This window comes from Equus caballus, chromosome 1, assembly GCF_041296265.1.
Source record: "Equus caballus isolate H_3958 breed thoroughbred chromosome 1, TB-T2T, whole genome shotgun sequence".
In the NCBI taxonomy this organism is placed as follows: domain Eukaryota; kingdom Metazoa; phylum Chordata; class Mammalia; order Perissodactyla; family Equidae; genus Equus; species Equus caballus.
Window position 1 is genome coordinate 91,690,265 of NC_091684.1, and position 21,159 is coordinate 91,711,423.

The following is a 21,159-nucleotide window of genomic DNA, read 5'->3' on the forward strand; positions in this document are numbered from 1 at the left end:
GGGAAGACATGCTCCACCTTCTTGAGGGCGGAGAGTCTGTCACGGACTAATTGCCCTGAGGAACTCAAGGGAGGTTTCGGAGGCATTTAACTGTTTCTCCAAATTGTTTTTTTGTTGTTGTTATGTTAAGAGATGCAACCACCAACCACCTTGAATCAGACTGAGGCCACTGCAAGAGCAGTGCCTGCACAGGTGACCATAGCATGTGGTGTACGTGGAAGCAGGTTTTCCAACTGAGCCTGTGCAAGAAAATACCTCCCTCTCCCTTTTGAATATTCATTCCCCATCCGAAATAAAAGGCCTCTGCTTTCCCAGCTCAGGGAGCCACAGCTTTGGAAAAGATTCCACATGGTCTCCTTATTTGCAGCAAATAGATTTTACTTTGTGTGACAACTACTTCTGGTGAAGGCTCTGATTTCAACTTACCAAGAAGCAGACCCACTTTGGTTTGGTATCACATCTACATAAGGCACTTGGAATTCTTCTACATGGCAGACTTGCCTCTTCTCCCCTATTTATTTATATCAGTATGGATTCACGGATATTTATTTTATACTGTGGTTTATAATAAATACTATTTTACTTAATTTGCGGCTCAAATTGTTCCAGCTTTGGCTATTTCCAGCGGCTTCAGTTGGCTCCTGTGTCCCTTTGACATGATCCCATCAGGTTGTGTGTGTGTGTGTGTGTGTGTGTGTGTGTTTAAACCATGTCCTCAGTTTCTGTCACTACAAGATGCTCTAGGCTCATCTTATGTATTTCCCGCCCCAGTCCTAGAATCACCCTTATCTCCGAGGAGCCCTGGTTCCTTTTATTGGAGAAGAGTTTTAGAAACCAAGACCTGAGAATAAGGAGTGCTTGTTGCTATGGGATTGTCATTGCTTCTAGGCCCTCTCAGCTGACAAAGCAAGGAAATATACGTATGCATACTAAGCCATGTATATATACATATAACCATAAATATAGCTATATGTAACCATTCCTATTGAACTAAACATGAGTTTATACTGATGTCTCCAACTCTAATTCACTACCACATGTGTCATTTTAGCCTCCCCTCCGTGCTTCTGTGTAACCTCTCACTCCAACAATGAGAACCTGGCTTCCACCATCTGCCATCTATTTACTTGTTTGATTCAGTACATGTATCATGAGATCATAACTGCTGTCCTGTACCCTTGTGAGAAACAACTTTATCAGCCAGAGTACAATGAATGCTTATGTACAATTTCTCTTGATTTAATCTTACAGACTCCACTTATTTCCAAAGTTACTCAGGTCAGCACCTTTCTCTCCTACCCCTTCAGTGAGTTTGCTTCATAGATCTGTAATGCAGTTAGATTGTTTTGTCATAGTCTGCATTTCATCTTGGGATCCCCCATCCCCCCCTACATGATTTTTTTAATTCACATATATTAAGGTACACTCTTTATGCCATTAAATTCTACGGGTTTGATAAAGACAAATGCATGGTGTCATGTATTCACCATTAAAGTATCATACAGAACAGTTTTACTGCCCTAGGAAAAATTCCCTGTGCTGCACATATTCATCCTTTCCTCCCTCCTTCTCTCCCCGCTGAACCCCTGTCGACCACGGATCTTTTTACCATCTCCATAGTTTTGCCTTATTCAAAATGTCATATAATTGAAATCACACAATACGTAGCCTTTTTCAGATTGGCTTCTTTCATTTAGCAATACACATTTAAGATTCCTTCACATCTTTTCATGGCTTGATAATGTAACCACAGGATCAGGAACAGAACTTGCCACTCCAAAATATGCCCCTTTGGTATAAGAAGTATTTTGGGCTGATTATTTTTTTAAAAACAGCAGACCCAGGGAAAGCTCTGCAGACTTGGTAGAAGCTACCCATTTGTAAGGGAAATTTACATTTATAGGAGAAATCTCCATAAGGGGGCCTTCCTCTCTGTGCCAGGAAGGAGAGAAGACTAAATCTCTAGAAACTCTGATCAAGAAAGAAGGCATTGACTTAAATCTACAGAACAACTTTGCCCTTGTTTACTGTGCTGATCTCATCTTAACAACAGAACGTCAACACTAGTTTTCAGGGGTGGGGAGCCAGCCAGGAGCATGCACAGAAGAGAAAATCTTGATCTGCCAATCAAAACTCATCCTGCCAGTGCTTCTGCATACCAGCCTGCCCTCCCTAATCCCTTAAGCCTTACTCTATACCCTGGATCAGGGAGACAGAGCTGAGAGCTTTCCTTCTGTCTCCTTACCAGTCAATTGCATAATAAACTTTCTTCCCTCGAAGACCGGTGTACCACAGTTGGCTTCCGTGTGCATTGGACGGAGAGAGCTTTTGCTCAGTAACAATAACTCATTGCTTTTTATCACTGAATAATATTTCATTTTCTGGATTAACCATAGTTTGTTTATCCATCCATGTTGAAGGACATCTTGGTTGCTTCCAGTTTGGGCAATTATGCCTAGTGGTGCTATAAACATTTGTGTGGACATAAGTTTTTATCCAACTCATTTACCAAGGAGTGCAATTGCTGGATCACTTGGTGGGAGTATGTTTAGTTTTGTAAGAAACTGCCAAATTGTCTTCCAAAATGGCTGAACCATTTTGCATTCTCACCAGCAAAGAACGGGAGTTCCTGTTACTCCATGTCCTCGTGTGTGTAGTGATATTTCATTATTGTTTCGGTTAGCAATTTTCCAATGACAAATGATGTTGAACATCTTTCTATGCGCTTATTTGCCATCTGTACATCTATTTTGGTGAGATGTCCTCCTGACCGTTTTTGGCCTCTTTTAATGACCAAAAAATAAACAAAGATTTTCTTTTTAGGAAACCTATTCTTTACTCTTCTCTCTGAGGCAAAGGCCTTAGTTTTCACATTCTGTTGAATCCCACCAGCTGGAGCTCTTGGCCCAAACCTTCTGCACAGCTGCAGGGGGAGGGTTTCCCTATGCCGGGCTCACTGAGAATGAAGCTGTGCCCTGCCCAGCTCTGGAGAGCGCAGGAGCTGGCCCTGGAGAGGAGCCTGCTGAGGTTCCCTAATGGGGGGCTCACTGAGGGGCAGAGTGGGGGCTGGACTTCCCCAGCTGTGCCTGGAAGGAGCCACCCTCTGCTCCCCTCCAGCCTGTCCGATGGCACTGAGGGCATCTGCACAGGCCCGGGGCGGGGGGCAGGTGGGCAGGGGGCACCTGTGCTTTTTCTTTGATGGCTTTAATTCTGTCCTGCTGATTTCAAGGGTAATTTAACCCAGTTTACCTTGACTTTATTTTGCCACTTGTGTGCCCCCCTTGGAGGTAGAAGCATGACTCTCCTTCCTGGTTCCATCTCTGAGGACCTGAGACGGGCTCCCAGGGGAGATCTGCTGTCATCTGAACTCAGAACTCAGACTGCTGTGGCCTTTCGTGGCCAAGCTGGTGGGCTGGCAACCGAGAGCACTGGAGGGAACTGAGGCCAACAATGCTGCTTCCGTTTCAGTAGTACGAGGTACCTAGACTGGTCAAATCCACAGAGACAGGAAGCAGAATGGTGGTTGGCAGGGGCTGGGGAGAGGGGTGAGGAGTTAGTGCTTAAAGAGCACAGACCTTCAGTTGTTCAGGATGAAACAGTTCTGGAGAGGGATGGCGGTGAGGGTTGCACAGCAACGTGAATGTACTTAATGCCAGCGAACTGTACACTTAAAAATGGTTAAGATGGAAAATTTTACCACAGTTTTTTTTAAAAGAGAAAGGAAGGAGCATTCTAAAGGGAGAAAAATTGATGTCTCGATAGCCATGTGGTTCAAAGCCCGGACTCTTGAGCTACGAAAACGTTTTAGGAAGTATGGAGAACCAAGTGTTGTCAACACATCCAGAATTTCCCTCTGCTTACCCTCCCAGATCTTTCAAAGGCCAGATTCGTGATGCAGGGAGAGAAAGGGGACATATGTCACCTCTATGCCCGAGGATGGGCACACCTAGGCCATGACAGGAAAGCTGCTCCAGCCGCTCCTTTTCCACCTCCAACACTGACTGAGCCCCAAGCAGGTGGGCCCCGCCGTGCAGCACCTGTAAACCCAGAGCTTCAGTCCCCCTGCTCCATAGAAGCTCCATGAAAAGGCCTGGGGAATAGAGACCAGGCTTCCTGAGACAGGGACCTGCCCACGCCGGGAGCCGGCACTCACTTGGCATATGCTTTTTCCAGCAAGGCGCTCCAGAACTCATTGTGGTCAGCGGAGTGGAGGAAGATCAAGCGGTCCCTGAAGGTGGGCAGTCGGTCATCGATCACCACGTCCAGCCACTCACTGTGCTGCCAGAACTGTTACCATGGGTGGAGATGGAAATTATGGGAGTAAGTAACATGAGAGGTCCAGCCCCATCTCTAAGTGTTTCTCACTTTGCTTTTTCTCCCTCGGACCAAACTGCCTTTACAGCCTTGAGGAACACTGCCCGTGGCTTCCTTGGTGGGGCCACCTGGACCGTGTCCACTAAGCCACATGCTGAGCACCCCACCCCACCACCGACATTGGCTCAAAGACTTAGTGTCGACCTATCAAAGCCAGAGGCAAGCAGGACAGGACCCACATGTGGACACTCTATGGTGCTCTGAATTAGTTCTTCTCTTTCACAAGAAAAAGGTGGTGTGTACGTGTGGTCTGTTCTTGCACAGCTCGGTTCTCTGTGCTTTTCTACCACCCAGCTTCAGCTTCTGTCTCGGATCTTCCTTCACCTTGAGTTTCCTCCTCGCCCGGAGGCAGAGCCTCTGAGACTGACTTTTTGGCCACTCACACACAGAGAGAGGGAGTGAGACAGGTGGACACTCAGGCCAGGTGTGCGGATGTGAGGCGAGTGTGCATGTGCACATATGTGTGTGTGTGCTCTTGCATGCTCAGATGCATGTACCTCTGTGTGTGTTTGTGCACGTGTCTGCGTGTGTTTGTGTGTGTGCATGCATGTGTGTGAGCATGTGCATATGTTTGCACGGATGTGTGTGTGTTCTTTCTCATTCCATTGGCCTGAGAGAGATGCTAAGTTGAGAAGAAAGAGAAAGTCAGAAGAGGAGGGGAGCCATTTACTGACAGCTTTGCGGTGGCATCCTGAGTGTCTATGTCAATGAGTCAAACCCAGTCAGACTGGGCCAACCTGGTGCCTGGCGCAGGTTGTGTGTTTTCTTTTTTTTGGGGGGGGGGGGGCGTGGGAAGATTAGCCCTGAGCCAACATCTGCTGCCAATCCTCCTCTTTCTGCTGAGGAAGACTGGCCCTGAGCTAACATACGTGCCCATCTTCCTCTACTTTATATGTGGGATGCCTGCCACAGCATGGCTTGCCAAATGGTGCCATGTCCGCACCTGGGATCTGAACTGGCGAACCCTGGGCTGCCGCAGCGGAATGTGCACACTTAACCGTTGTACCACCGGGCTGGCCCTGGTTGTGGGTGTTTTAAGGAATACTCCCTCAGGCTCTCTGTGATGGGCCCTCAGTGGTATGTCGGGGGAGTGCCACTGATACTGCCACCTGTCCCAGCTGGGCTCCTCCTTGGGGGCTTTGCCCGGGCACCTCACCCTCCCAACATGTCACCTCAGGCTGTCTTGGGGTTAATGTGACTTCCAGGTCTGCAGAGGCATTGATGGGGCAAACGTTTAATGGCTGGGCCTGGGCCTCAGGACTTCCTGAAGAGGGGCAGGGCTGCAGGGAGCTCAGGGCTGGCCTTCCAGGGGAGAGCTGGCTCAGAGGGCCTTTTGGGGTGGCAGAGAGATGCCCCCCCAGCCCAGAGGGCTCTGCCGACCTCCCGCCCCAGCACACCTGTGCTGTGGCTGAGGACAGCAGAGGACCCCTGAGGAGGGACGTTTATTTCCAATGCCCTGCATGTGACTGACAGGGCCCCAAGAAGACCAACCCCCGCCTGATCAGAGGCAGCTCTGAGCAGCAGTAAAGGCCACCAGAGTCAAAACTCAGATTGCAGGCCTTCGGGACGGAAGGGATGGGGCTGGCCAGGGCATGGTGGCTTGTGAGGAGAAGGTGGTGATGCCTGGGGCAGGGGGGAAGGGAGTGTCTGCTGTGTGCCCGCTGGGCCGCCTCCTTTGTAGGATCTCTTTTGTTCTATGAGAACCCCGCAAGGTTAGCATCAGTCTCTCCTTTTTCCAGAGAGCATATGACGGCCCAGTCTCACTAAGAAAACTGCCTCAGGTCACCCACTGAAGGAGGTGCAAGGGCAAGTTTCAAACCTGGTCAGAGCCTCCACAAGGACTGGGGGTGGGGAAAGTGGGTGAAAAGGGAAGGGGAGAAAATGGGTAACAAGCTCCCAGGGAGCCCCGCCCGAGTATGGCTCCTCACTCGTCCCCCACGGGATCCCGGCAGAGGATGGTTCTGCGTTTCTCTCAGCTTTTATTTTTTAAACTCACTCATGTCTCCAAATCTATATTTCTTCGATAAGGAGAATCTCTCCATTTATCAGACATAATCCAGTTCACAAAAGGCATAATTGTTTTAGGCCATTTATGCTTAAAGCACAAGAAATTCCAAATGCTAAAACCCTTAACAAATGGACCTCCAGATTTGCAAGGTGGCCCTTCAATTTCACTGTACGCTTTCTGAAAGGATTTGCCACAGACGCCCACTCTGCCCTTCTCGGGCATGTAGAGGTTACCCCACGACAGAGCAGGTGGGGGCGCTGTGGGGTGCGGGGCTCTTGCACAAACAGGCTCACATCCCTCCCAGGGTCACCAGGCAGCTAAAGAGGTCCATGCGTGCATCACTTTGGGCCCCAGGGAGGTGAGTCCGCTGGCCACGCTCCCTCTCACCTGGAAATGGAATATCCCAGCATAACCGGGGCCGAAGCCTTGGTCCTGGGGGACCACTCTGGCCAGCGCTTTCTCATTCAGCGTCAGGGAGGCAATGGCAGCCAACAGCCAGCAGTCGCCTGCAAAATGAAAGCCATGAATCACAGTTTCCATGGCTACTTCACAGGAAATGGGACTACTCTGTGCCAGAAGGAGCTGTGTGGCGTTCCAGATGTGGCCACATCTTTTCTGCATTTAAAAACATGGACAAAATACCAACAAATACCTCTGTCCTCCCTCAGCCTCCCTTCCCGGCTCTTCCCCCGCCTAGTTTATCATAAACAGCTGTCATTGTCTTGGCAACATTATAGGATATGCTTACTTGGGTTACAGACCCACGCTCCATTATGCATCAGCTCTGTGGAATTCCAGCAACTTCCTTCCAGAGGCCCAAGGCAGTGTCAGCGTGGGCCGGGTGAGCTGACATTTCACAGATGCAGCCCAAGCAGGTCTGTGGCACTTGGGGGGCCTCAGAAAGAGCCCCCTGTGGTGCCTGGAGAGCACATTTCTGGGACTGAGCCCCCTCCTCAGCCCAGACTCAGTTTAGTTATAGATAATGGTAGCTCCATGGGCATTTGCTTTCAGTTATCTCGCATTTTCAAGATTTGTTGGATAACCTACTGATTTCTCCAGTGTCTTCACCTTAACACACATCTAAAGGAAAGCTCAAGAGTGAAGTCAAACACCAAGGAGTATGTTACCTGTGTCATACCAGACTCCCAGATGTATTCGTTTGCTCTCCTTGAGAAGGGAACGAACCCCTGGTACAGCTTAGCAGCCTTTTAGACGTTGCTTATGAAATGTGTGACAGCAGATATCTGGAAGTACCCATCTAACTGACAGGACCAGTTTTATCCCACATCTATTTGTTTTCAGTAGAGAACACCACTGTCGTTGGAACTCGTGACCCCATCACACTCAGTTTGGCTTTCTCGGCGTTCACATCTCTGGAGAGTACCACGTCCCACTGGACTTGGGTCATGTCACTGACCCCTTTCTGGTTGTTGTACACAGGCAAGAAGACTCACAGAGGACCTAGTGTCAGGAAAGCTGCTTGAGAGTCGCTCTGCCTCTGGCTTTCCCTAGGGTGTCGCCAGCAGAGGGCAGGCCGCTGGTTTCTAAAGCATCAGCTGGTCTTGGGTAGCCTCAGTTCCAGCCTCGGGGAGATTCTGACAGGAGGGGACACAGGCTGGAGGATTTCAGGACCATTTTTTCAGCAAACTTTACTGAGCACCTCTCGGGTGGCAGTCCCTGCTTTCAGCTCGAGGGTGGCCAGGGTGGGCCAGAGTCCAATGAAGCGACCCCCTGTTGTGGGCCGACCTCCTCCACCCTCTTCTCCAAGTTATAACTTTGCCCAATATACAAAAATATGTTTCTTTTCCTGGCCTGAGAGTGTAACACCTCATGTCTCTTCAGCCAGGAATGCTCTCAACTTTTGAAACACGAGATTTAGAAATCGATGTCATTTATGCAACTTAAAACAAAGGAAGAAACTCAACAACAAAACAGGATTGCTTTATCTCTGTGGGGCCTCTGCCGATGGGTAAGATTGGCCACCCCAGCTCTGTGCCCAAGACGGGGTATCCCCAAAGGGATGTTGGGGCTACAGCTGGATGGACTGTAGCACGCAAGGGGGTGCTAGAAGGGCGGCATGGGCGATGGTGTTGGTGGTGTTCTAGCTCTTATTTTGGGTGGCAGGCTCACAGCTGTCCATTTTATTGTTATTCTTCATGACATTTACATAGGTACAGTATTTGGATGCCATAAAAGTGTTACGAAGTAATAGTTATAATCAACCACCAACTAATGTTAAACGTAAGGCTGTAATTCCAAATATGTGTTTATACCAACGTGACAGACCAAAACTGAAAAACAAAGAGCCCATACGACGATTTTCTACTGAATAGTAATGCAGGGATGTGGGGGCAGTGGGACGGGAGGCAGAGGAAGAGTAAGGGGGAGAAACGAGAGGGGAGATGTTGGACAGAGCCGGGAGAACCTCCTAGGGAAGGCTTAACCTCAGTAAATGAAGATCAATCCGGATACAATTTTTTTTTGAAAAGTCTAAATTATATCTAGAATGTGTAATTCTATCATCTCTGTATCTCTCCATCTCTCCGTTTCTCAACTATCATCACTCTAGGTTTGGGACATCCCAGTTCTGTGTTTAGGACAGCTCGGTCACCCAGCATGGAGGTTCCAGTGTGGTCCACTTTGACCATGGGTAACCTCAGCCCGAAGAAAGTTGGCGTCTCACAAGCTTGCAGTGGTTTGCTGTCTTTGGCTGATTCTACTGGTATTCTTTTTTAGGTCTCTCCCTCTTTTATTTCATAGACAGAATAAAGTAAATGCAGCCCAATTTAGGACTAAATCATGAAATGCAGGACCCAATTTTGCTGGCTTGGGGGCACTCTCAGGTCAACTGAAGGAAGGAGACTGAGTTGCTCCGGGGGGGCTCCCCCAAAGTATGAGCCCCTGGGAGGCAGTGTGGCATAATAGTTAAGAGCAATCCAGATCCTGACTCTGCCTATCCATCACTCTCGAGACTTTGGAGCAGTTATGGCCCCCCTCCACTTTGGTTTCTCATCTGTAAGATCTGGAGGGTGGTTGGGAAGATGAACTGAGGTGATGCGTGCTTAGGAGAGTGACTAGCAGGTGACCGAGTTAATGTATGCGAGTACAAGCTACTGTTGTGGAGCAAGAGAGCCAGACCAGCACTGCTGGGTCTCTCCGCTCTCTGCAAACTCCTGGGCTGTGAGCCCCAGATCACAGGCACTTCCACCCCCAGGGGAACAAGAGCATGAGGGGCTCGGAGTCACTGGGCTCCATCCAGGGGGGAGCTGATGGGCAGACTGGGCCGGAGGGTGGGAAGGAGGCAGCAGAGGGTGATAGCAGTGATGTCCCCCCATGTGCCCCATGGGTTTCCAGGGACCCCCATGCTGCTCTTGCTGTGGCAGCAGCTCAGAGGCCCCATCCCGATGGCTCCCATGGGGAGGTCTGCTCAACCCCCTCTCTCCATGCTCTGTCTGCTCACACTTACCAAGCTCCCCCTGGCAGATATCAGTCCTGGTGGCCCCTCCAAGGATGAATTCTGGGTTTTCCACTATTTCCTGGAAGAATGAGAACATTGTTAAAGTGAGGCCAGCCACGTAGTAGTGGGCCAGCCTGATGGAGCGGGCTCAGGGACACACTCCTTTCTTGGAGCAGAGGGCTTTTCTCCTGTTTGATTTTGTTCCTGTGGAGGGACATGAGGAGGTCAAAGGTGGCTGTCGCTCTGTACCCCACAAACCTGTCTCTGGGCCTGTCTCTGGGAGATCACAGCCCTGGGGGTGGTCCTACCTTCTGGGCAGCCCCTCAGCATCGTCCCCCAGCCAAATAGACTCCCACCTTGCCTGGCTGCAAAGTGGGACCTCAGCCGCGCACTGAGGAGTCCCATCACCGCTCAGGCCCAGGGCCAGGAGCCAGGGGCTGCGGGTTCAAATCTCGGCTCCCGACTATGAGCATTGTGCCTCTGTGGGCTTCAAATCCTTCATCATAAAATGAGGTACCACATACACCACAGACTCCTGCCTAGGATGAGACACAAATCCCTACTTGGGCCACTCAGCTTCTTTCTTTTTTAAAATATGCATTGAAGTAAAAATTTTTTGTATATCCATACTATATAGTGAGAGATATGTGCATATAGCTGTCATATAATTTAACCAAAGTGTATTATATTTATTATATATTACACATAATCATACATATTATTGTATATAATATAATCATTAATATATATTAATACATATAATATGGAGGAATATGCATAAAACATTAACAAGAAAGTGTTTGAAAGCAATTATGTAAAAGTCACATATTCCTTCCATTTTTTTGAGGCACCAGGCTCCATTCCTGCACAGACTGCAGAGAAGAACAAGAGAGAAAAAGTCTCTGCCGAGTGACTAGGGGACAGACCATAAACAAGTGAACAGACACAGAAGTTCAGGAGCGGTGCGTGCCAGGACAGAGAGTGACAGTGCGGGACGGGGGCCACGTTAACTGGGCTGCTCAGGGAGGGCCTCTCAGGGAAGCAGGCAGTTGAGCAAGGAGTCATGTGAAGGTCCAGGGAGAGGAAACAGCGAATCATGAGATGGGGAGGAAGTTCTGGCACACAGCAGATGCTCGATCATTCCAACAGGATCTGAAGCAGAAGAGTGAGGGACTTTCCCACCTGGTTCCAGAAACCAGCTGGAGACAGAAGTGCACCACAAACCCAGGCCTGGCACAGGCTCAACCGACATCCTGAATGCCAGCCCCTCCCATCCCTGCCCTCTGCTCCAGGTAGCCTTTGGTGTCTTATTGCCATTAGATCACCCGCATCTCCAATATGGCAGCAAGGCAGCTGGAGGTGAGGGAGGCGGCTCCTCTGTGCCAGTCTCCTGGCTTGCTGGTGCAGACTCTCTCCCACCATGCTCTCTCTCCTCCTTCACCTCGGCTCCGAAGGCTGTTTGCAGGTGGCTCAGAGCTGGGCCAGTGGGAAGGTGCAAACCAGGAAAGTGTTAGTGGCCCCAGCAGTAGCCCTTGCCCATCAGCAGAGGGAGCCTGGGCAGGTCATCTAACGTTGTCGGGCTTTGTCCCCACCTGTCTCATAAGACGCAGACCACCCTCCTCCAGCTCAGATATTTTGGGGTTCTTGCAGAATGTGCATTGGAGCCCCTGCCCCACAGGGCACCCCAGGAGACCCCACAGCACCCCCTGCGCGGCCCAGCACCTATCAAGGGAGTTGCTCCAGGGCCCTAACAAGCAATGCTCCCACTGCCCTTGTTACTCATTCCTAACGCAGATATAGAATGACCCCAAAGGCTGGCAGATCCCTGCCCAGTAGGCCGTGCTAGATGCCAGTTTCCCTGGAGGGGAGGTGTGGAGGACCCTCCTTCCCACCCTGGCTGTCCTCCCCTCCTCCACCTTTTGGCCTGGCGCCCCAACAGCACCAACTGCGCCTGCGGCTGTCACCACCTCCCAGCTCCAGCCTTACAATTGGTTGTTCCTGTCCAGGAGAATTTCATCAAATTGCACCAAACTGTGGACTGATGGAGAAAAACAGAAAAGAAGAAAACTGAGAAATTCTCACCAAGTGAACACAAATTAGCCATCAGGTACAAACTGGTGAAATCCTCAGATGTGTGACTGTCTAGCGATTCTGTGAGTCAGTGCAGACGTGCACCAGTCACAGGGGGTTGTGTGTATGTGGGCGCTGAAAGGCGGCTGTGCTGTGGGCGAGGGGTAAATCCCCGTGTGCCTTGTAGCAGCGCATGCTGACAGATGTGGGTCCCACCTGTGCCACACATATGTGACTTGTGTAGGCATGTGGTACACATGTGACCATGTGTATGTTCCATATGTGTAGGTTGTGTGTGTACTCTGGGTTCCTTGCATTTGTGCCTGAGAGTCCTGCATACATGTGTGGGACCCATAGGTGTGTTTGATCATGTGAAATGCTGTTTGGGGGCTTGAGGACGAGGGTTATCTGAAACTACAGTCCTGTGACAGGAACAAACCTGAAGTGAACCTGGACTGCAACTTGGGGACCTGGAGAGCCCTGGAGGGAGGAGGACCCTGGCACCACTAGGTGGTTTTCCTGGAGGATGGAGGCCTGGGCATCCTGGGATGTTTGTCTCCACGGCCTGTTCTGTTCACCTTGTACATCATCAGGGGCTCAGTTCAGCCAAACACACAGACTTTTAATTAATTAAGTGATTTAAGTAATTAATTTAAAAAGAGAAAAGCTGCATTTCTGACAAAGTTGGAGAGGCTGGGCCCTACGATCGACAGCTGTGTGCTGATCCCCACTGTGTGCCCAGTGCTGGGGAGGCACGTGGAGACACAGGGGTGTTCCAGAGCAGCTGATGGCCTCTGGGGGGCGGGTGGACCCACACAGGGAGCTGCAAGCCTGTTGTGCAGGGATCTGGGCCACATGCCAAGGTATGGGCAGGCTGCAGGGGGCTGTCAGCCCACACTGGAGAGGTAGAAAAATCTTGAGGAGGGAGGTGTCCTGGGTTTAGGCTGAGAAGTTGGGGAGGGAATTGTATGGAAGAAAGCAGATGGATGAGGCAGACAGGGAGATGGAGAGAAAAAAGGCCAAAAGGAAGCCCTTGTGAGCGGAGGGAATCTGGCTGCAGGCTCAGGGAGGCAGGCCCTCGGCTGGACTGTGCTGTGGCTGTCTCCCATTAGGCTGGGAGACCCCCCACCCAAGACCCGCTCCTCCTCACTCAGACACGCAGCCCTTTCACAAGGCCTGGTTCAGACCACGCCCACCGGGGGTGATCTCACCTTCTCTCCAAGTTGAGCCCGTCACACTAACCCCACCCCAGGCCCCCAGGTCATCTCCCACAGTGCACTCCTTGCCCTGGGCTCCCTGGAGGGCAAGGCTGGCTGCCCGCCACCTCTGATGTCCACTTTTCTGATTGCAGCTGCTCTTGAGCTCCACCCCCTGCCCCCAAGCACAGCTGTGTTTGACAAGAAGGTGGTGCTGCACAGGGCACCCCGCCCCGTGGTCCCGCTGGGCAGCTCAGCACTTGCTGACAGAACGTGTACCACCTAAGTCTGAGCAGAAATGCAAACAGCACCCAAGCCACAGAGGCCTTCTGGAGGGACACTGGCACCTCTTATCATTTCCCTGCTGCCTCCCGCCTGCCCCCAAACCATGGACTTTGGACCTCCATCCTGCACCCCAAGCCCCTTGCTCCTGGTCTCCCAGAAATCTGTAAGATATAGCGCAAAGCCCCCAGCCCCCGTGAGCAGGAAACAGAGGTGTGTTTCTGGGAATGAGGACGGAGGGGGCAATCTCAGGCGCAGACAAAGCAAAGGGCAGAACAGATTCTAAAAACGAAACCACAGGAAGGACAGCAACACAGTAGACCTGAGTTAAGATAAAGAAATGATTGTTCAACCCTCAGCAGAGAGCAGAGGGGCCCGAGTGTATCAGGGACCTTGGTCTGTGGATGGAGGCCTCACTCATCATTTGGGGCAACACTGAGAGGGGATCAAGAGTGAAGATGACCATCTCCTAGAGCTGAGATCTGGGACTCTGGAATCCCTGGGGGATCCCGGTGGGCCCCGTTCCAAGAGGGAGACCTCCGGGAGTGGGAACAAAGACGTTCTCCACCCTGGCCTCTGCGCCTCAAGCTTTCATCTTGGAAAAACTCCAACTTTGGCAAAAAGAAGGTGAGTTGTAGGCTGCAGAATTACACCTTAAGCCTGGGGATGGCAGTGTAGACAGTGAAGGTGGGGCACCCTCCAGGAATGGAGAGATGATGATGTTCTGTTACAACGACAGCAGTAGAAATCACAATGACTGACACTTATTAATTACGGGCCAGGCTTTCTCCTATGGGCTCGACATGTGTTCACACTGTGGTTCCTCACAACAGCCCTGTAAGGGAGGCAGCATTATCCCCCTGTTTTGTGGAAAAGAAAACTGAGTCTCCGTGGTGTGCTGCTGGATCCCCCATCAGGGAGGAAGGCTTGTTCCCATGTCTGGGAGTGTGAAAGAGCTCCCTCTTCCCAGGTCATGCTTCTAGGGGGTATCCGCATCCAGTGGCTGATCAACAAGGGGTACAGACACAGGTGGGCTGTCACCCCAACGTGGGACGACTCTGAGGGGCCGCCCAGGTCCAGAGCACCCCTGCACTTGACTGAGGCCTTCATGGGGCCATACCACAACCCAGTGGCCCCTCCCGCCCAGTTCTGCTCCCTTCCCTTCCATGGCGTAGATCCTAAGCACCCCTGATAAACTGATAAACGTCCTGCAGACTACTCTTTGTCTGGGGTCCAGAGAGAAGGTCAGCCAGCTGTACGTGCTTTATTCTCAGGGTGGGTGGATGTGCTGTCTCCTGCCTGAAGGAACAGAGGCAGAGGGCAGCAGAGGGCTGGCCCAGGCGGGCTCACAGAATAGCCCGGTGTCTGCTGACACCACATTTGGCTTTCAGGGCAATGAGGGGTGCTTCCTACTCCATCAGGAAGCAATTTATGGGTGAACGTGGTGGCCAGCGCCCTGGCACCACTCTGTATTAGCTGCATGACGTTAACATCCAGGCTCCAGTTTCTCCATTGGTAGAATGGGGATGATAAAAATGCCCAGCTCTTAGGGTTTTAGGGGATTAAGTGAGATAGTCTTGGTCAACAGCAGATGTTGCCCTGGCCATAGTGACTGTTGGCTGTTATCAGGGTTTTGAAGGTGCCGGATGGTGGATGAGGCTGAGGGCACAGTGGGGTATGGGATAAACAAGCGCCTGCCTCACAGGAGACCCTGGCTCTAAGGAGGGACAGGGCAGCTACGCAGATCACCATATTAAAAGGGCTTAAGTGCTGAAATAAAGAACACGGAGTGTGCTCGGGGAATAAAGAAGGCTTCATGGGGGGTCCACAGGGCATGAGTCCAAGTTTCCCAAGCAGAGGGGTTCCCAGACCGTCGGAGTGTGCAGGCAGGAGGGGACGAAGATGCTGTGGAGTCTGGCCATGAGGATAGCACGGGCTGCCGGGGCGGCAGGGGGTGCGGCGTAAGGCTGCACACAGGATGGGGCTGCTGGGGAACCCTCTTCATTCCTAGGCAATGCTGAGCCCACGAGGGCACTGAGGAGGGGATGGCGGGACCCCTGGAGGCAGTGGAGGGACAGGACAGGCTAAGACTGGAGGCAGGGAGACAAGTTAGGAGGGAAGGAAGCTACTGGAATTTCTCAGAAGAAAGGCTTAGCCATTCCACAATAACCTTCTCAGACTTAGGAAAATACCAGAGACCCAGAAGCAGCTTACACATGAACCAGGGCAGGATGGTACGTAGGCGCGCGTGCACCCGGGCACATGCAGACACACACGCACACAACCACACAGGGCCTACAACAGGAAACAGCAATAAAGACCTTTCCACTGCAGAAACAACAGCTTCTGTGTACTCTGGGCCTGGCCCCAAAGAGCCCAGAGGTTTTTGTGTGTGTTTGTCTGTTTTTAAATAGAGAAGTTATATATTTAAAACATAGGCATTCTTTTCACGTAGGAGGTAGAGAGCAGGAAGATACAGTGAACTCTGTGCGGCTCATAAGTAAGAAGAAATTCAGAGCTAATGATGACGATGACACCAGTAATAGTAATACAACAATAGCTGTCATTCGCTGATTTCTGTGTGCCAGACATTGCATCTACATTGCTCATTATTGTTCCACTTTACAGCCGAGGAGACTGAGGCTTGGGGAAGTTAAGTGACATGGCCATAGTCACAGGACAAATTAGCGGCAGGGTGGCAAATTAGCACTCAGAGGCCCACCTTTAGGTCCAGCCCTCTGTACTCTCCGTCTTGCCTACAGCAACATGTCCCCACAGGAACCGCTCCCAGGCCAGTTTCCACCCAAAGGGAAAGAGAGCCAGCGGCAGGCAGAGGCGGAGCCCTGACTAACCCAGCATGGCAAATATTGACTCCTTGCCCCAGGCTCCAGCTGGTGCCCCCAGGGACCGTCACCTCCAGACTGCTGGGGTGGGGCGGTGCGGATGCTGGCTCCCCTCCAGGAAGGGAGATGCGTGGTTCAGGGAGAGAACCCCTGCTTCACCTGCATTCTGTCCATCACATCTGTGCTGCACGCATGCTGAGTGAGCATCCACCCACACTGCGCAGCCTGGGATCTGGGTCAGAAGCTACTAGCACGTTCCATGCATCATGGCAGCGTAAGCCCCTTGGAGAGGATGGGGGACTGTCTCCCACCCGTCTCTGCATGTTTGCCCTTGGGCTCTGGTGGAACGTCCTGCCCAAGACTTGTCCTGGATAAAGCTTTGACTCTTACTCACCACCTACTGACAAGACCCTCTCTGAATTGGGCCGGCCTCGGTGGAAGTCAGAGGACTGGTGGCAGAGTGCAGGCAGACTCCCAGGGCAGCTCCCTAGCACCAGCTTTCCTTGCTAGTCTCCCCCACCACCGAGCCACACCTCTGCCTGCCACCCCCATCCCTCCTCGCCACACTCACCCCCGGCCGTTTCCACACGAAGGGGATCTGGGGCCTCTCACTGTAGAAGAGAGAGGAGCTGTTGGCTGGGAAGTCTGCATCCTCAAACAGGGTGCCCTTCTGCAGGCTCTCCTGCCTTAGCTGCTCGAAGCTCTGGCCTGAGGAATGAGTGATACGGGCGTCCTTGGGAGTCGGGTGCTCCTGGGGCCCTGGGGCCGGATGGAGGTAAGGCATAGCTGCTCCCTGGCCGCCCAGCTGGCTCAGGTTGGCGATGGGTGGGAAGAAGTGAGATGTGTGTGCCAGTCAAGAAGGAACCAGCTCAGGGGCACCTGGGCTGAATGGCCCTTGCTCCCTACCTGTTTGCCTGGGAACCTCCCTGTTAGACTGAAATGGGGCACGCCCTGATGGCAAATTGTAGGGAGAGCCCTGGGCCCTGCCAGGAGCTCCTGCAGACTCAAAGAGAGCTGTGAGGCTGGGCCAATTCCGGGCAGAGGCAGCAGCCTCTGCTTAATGCACTGGGGGAGTCCCAGTGGGAGAGAGAGGATTGCTTTCTGGGGAAAGACAGCAAGATAGCAAACTGGTCCAGGAGGTGGCAGGCAGCGCTTGTTTTGCTGTGGGGAGAGAGCACTGTGTGATCTTAAATCAGAGAATTGCAGAGTTTTGCATCCAGCTGGAGTTTGGTGACTCTGATCCTTGGCATGAGCGAACACACAGAGAACATTCGATTCTTCTCCAGGGCCCACATGCCTCTCTTCTCCAACATTCCTGACAGCTGGTCTTGGGAAACATTTGCAAAAACAGACATCACATTAATAAAATTTCTTGCCCTGTAAAACTCTGCCAAGCGGGTACCACATTTGAGAAGAAATGAAGTCCAGAAAATGGAAGCATTTATTAAAACTGACAGCCACTGCGGGAAGCCCCTGGTTTTCTAAGCACTTTATGATGATTTCTTTGTGATTCTCTAACTAGCCAATGTTGGCTTTTGGAGTCAAGGGGTCTTGAGTTAATGGGTGCAGTTAAAAGCTTGTGATGTGAGTTTTTACATGACCTCCCAGTTCCCAGAAAAGTTCACTTAGTTCCACGCACTTTCTGTCCAGTGGATCTCGTGTATTGTTTTACAGAGAATGTGCAGACATCAGAGTCGGAGACATCCGGGTTGAACGCCCAGGTTTGCAGGGGGTGACCCTGGGTGGGGCCCGTCTGAGCCTGTTTTTGCAGTGCAAGTCAGGACAATGGGGCCTCCCAGGCTGCCATGGGGTTCTGGGAAAAACCAGCCTGTAGAGTCTGGCACGTGCAGTCAAGAGCTCCTGAGTCCTCCCATCCCTGTCCTGTCTGTCCCCTGTCCTGTCTGTCCAGTGCCCTTCTGAGGCTCATTTCCTGCCACTTATAAAGGCTCTCTTGTTATGTCTGTCCACACAATAAAGGATTCTGGAATGATTCTCTGCTAGAAATAGTGGAGCTGCCAGCATCCTGTGTCCCACTGCCCCGTCAGAAAGCTATGGAGACAGGTGGGACAATGTGAGGGCCATCCATCTCAGGTGACACTTGGGTCAGGGAAATGCCCACCAGCCCAGATTTCTGTGAATTTCTCCTTCAAACGCTCAAGCAACTGGGAAGTGAAATTCAACATTGTTGAGAGTCGTAAAGGGTTTACTTAATGCTGGACCCTCTCCAAGCTCCAGAAATTACTGTCCTTATTCCGTGCCCATCACAAACACCTCTCCGGACAGGAGTCCTGTCCTTCTACCTTGGTCTCTCCTTTGGACCGGAAGAATCAGTCTTTTTATTTAAAGTCTATTTTGGTCACTAGGTAATCAGAGAACTGCACTGTCATTTGTGACTAAAGCAAAAATGCCTCCAAGTTGGAAATACACTAAAAGTGTTCAGCAATTCTTTAGCCAACTGGTGTGCATCTTGCCTCCCTGCTCTCCAGGATTGTTGTCCAGTGCGGGAGACCAGGACTGCTGCTGGGTCCTGCCTGAGCGTGCCTGTCTGTCCCTGCAAAGGTCTGCAGGAAGGATGCTGTGCTCAGGTGGCACCACCTGTCAGCCTTCACGATCCCCTCTAAGTCCAGTCCCTTGGGAAGTGCCATGACCCCAGGGCAGGGCCCAGGGCGCTCTGTGCTGACCTTTCCTGCAGACCTTTTTGCCCTGGACTCAGGGCTGATCCTAGCGCCTCCATGCCCGACCCCAGCTCACCCCGGGGGAAGTAGAGGCCAGACACACATTTGCAGGATGCACGCTGAACCAAGGCCTCAGAAAAGCAGATACCATTCTTGAGGCTCTCAGTTTAATTTTCCAAACCTTTGCTTCTTCTCAGGATGCAAGATGGTTAGAGGAACTTCAGCCCACTGTTTGGAGGCCTGGCAGCCCCTCACACACGCTGGGAGACACTCTGAACACCTCAGAGTGCAAGGCCCATGAGTTTGCTCACAGGAACAGGGTGCTCTTCGTGTCATAAGCCCTGCCTGCTTGTCACCAGCCTAGAGGCATGGGTGACTTTGAGCCCTGCGAGTCCCACAGGGACCATTCATCATTTTAGCTGTAATTTCCTCCCCCTAGCCTAATAACCCACTAAAGTGAATTCTGAATTAATTGAGGCTTCCAGTCCTTTCTCTCTCTCTCCTCTGTACCCTTGGACCCACAGCGGAAACACTCTGTTTCTTTAGAGTAGGGGCCTGAGCAGGCCTGGGAGTGCTTGCCCGGCAGGGCAGGGAGATGCGAGGCTCTTGCCTGGGTGGGTCTGTGATGCCTCAGGGCAAAACCCAAGAATAAATTCTCTCAATCTTCGCCTGGTGTAGTGACTTTGTCCCAGGACTCAAGCGGGCTCGGACATTATGGCAGAGCAGACTCATCACCAGGTTTCGGCAGGTGTGCGAAACAGCCGTGACCCTCTCACGTGAAGGGTTCTGTTTTCCGCGCCTGCGCAAGGCGGATAATGCGCCTGCGCCCAGGCGGCGGATGATGGTTGCGCCCACCGCCTGCTGTGTGGAGAATGGGTTAGCAGGTGGAGGAAGATACCCGGGAAGGTGAGTCAGGAGGCCTGCGCAGGTGGTGAGAGGGCCCCGGGTGGTAGAAGAGAGGCGAGAAGAGAGGAAGCTCTTAGGAGAATTACTGCCGGGGCTTCCTGTCTGGGCGCTAGGATGTGGCTTTCTGCTCAGACCTGAGCAAATGAACGGATGAGGGGCAACCTGGAAGAAAAGTTCAACATTTTAAATATGTTGGGATGAAAATCCCCTCCTCATTGCTGGTGGGAGTGTAAACTAGTATCACCTTTTTGGAGAGCAGTTTATTAATATCCATCAAAATTACAAAAGCACAGACTCTCTCACCCAGTCATTTCCTTCTAGTAACATCCTGCAGATAAACCTGCACCCCAGAAAAGTGAAAGATGTACATACCTATTCATTTCATGGCACCATTGTTTACTTTGGAAAAAAAGGTGAAAAGCACTCAGTGCCCACTGTTAGGGAGAATGATCAAAAAATTACAGCACAGCTGGGGCCGGCCAGTGGGGCAGCGGTTAAGTGCGCAGGTTCCGCTTCTCTGTGGCCCGGGGTTCGCCTGTTTGGATCCCAGGTGCGGACATGGCACCACTTGGCAAGCCATGCTGTGGTAGGCATCCCACATGTAAAGTAGAGGAAGATGGGCATGGATGTTAGCTTAGGGCCAGTCTTCCTCAGCAAAAAGAGGGGGATTGGCAATAGTTAGCTCAGGGCTAATCTTCCTCAAAAAAAAAAAAAAATTATATATATATATATATATATATATATATATATATATAGCACAGCTAATTATGGAATGGAATAGCATGCAGGCACAGAACAGGAGGAGGAAACGCTAGACAAGGACATGGGAGGGCCCTGGGGCCCTGGAGTATGCTGTTCGATTGAAAGGTCAAGGTGCAGCGTGGTGTGCAGAGTATGCTATCATTTATGGAGAAAGGGGAAAAAATTGTATTTATAGCTGCATAAGAATCTTGGAAACTCCACAAGGAGTAGTAAGAAGGTTCCCTCTTCTGGGGGTGGATGGAGTCTATGAGGGACAGAGGTGGTGGGGAGACATCTCTATATGCCTTTTTATACTTTCTTCCTTGTAACCCTAAAGGCTTACCTGGTTGGATTTCTTTTTACGTTTGAGATGCCTGTGAAAGGGTGACGTCAAGCGTGTGGTCAGACAGTGGGACAGAGACGCAGAAAGGAGGCCTGGCCCATTGGATGCCCTGTCCTCCTCTCTGAGGTTCTGAGTCCCTCTGGATCCTGGGAAGGTTCATTCCCTCAGTGTGGCTCTCCTAGCCGCCTCCCTCATACCTGACCTCTGTGTCCCAGTGTCACTCACGGTGTGTTCGAAGGGGCTCTGCTCCCTCAGGGGTGAGAA

The 21,159-nt window shown here is 51.5% G+C and overlaps 1 protein-coding gene across 2 annotated transcripts in view; it reads right to left on the bottom strand.

Annotated features, from left to right (window-relative positions):
* The window catches only part of CAPN9 (calpain 9), a 46,163-nt gene extending 28,997 nt beyond the window's left edge, over nt 1-17,166 (bottom strand). For both annotated transcript variants that reach the window (XM_001494410.5, XM_023647809.2), the window contains exons 1-4: nt 16,802-17,166; nt 9,849-9,918; nt 6,770-6,888; nt 4,154-4,287 (exon numbers count right to left, since the gene is read on the bottom strand). In XM_001494410.5, the coding sequence (XP_001494460.3) occupies nt 4,154-4,287; nt 6,770-6,888; nt 9,849-9,918; nt 16,802-17,014 (536 nt within the window). In that variant the 5' untranslated portion in view covers nt 17,015-17,166. The remainder of the gene's footprint in view (nt 1-4,153; nt 4,288-6,769; nt 6,889-9,848; nt 9,919-16,801) is intronic.
* Nucleotides 17,167-21,159: the final 3,993 nt, after the last annotated feature.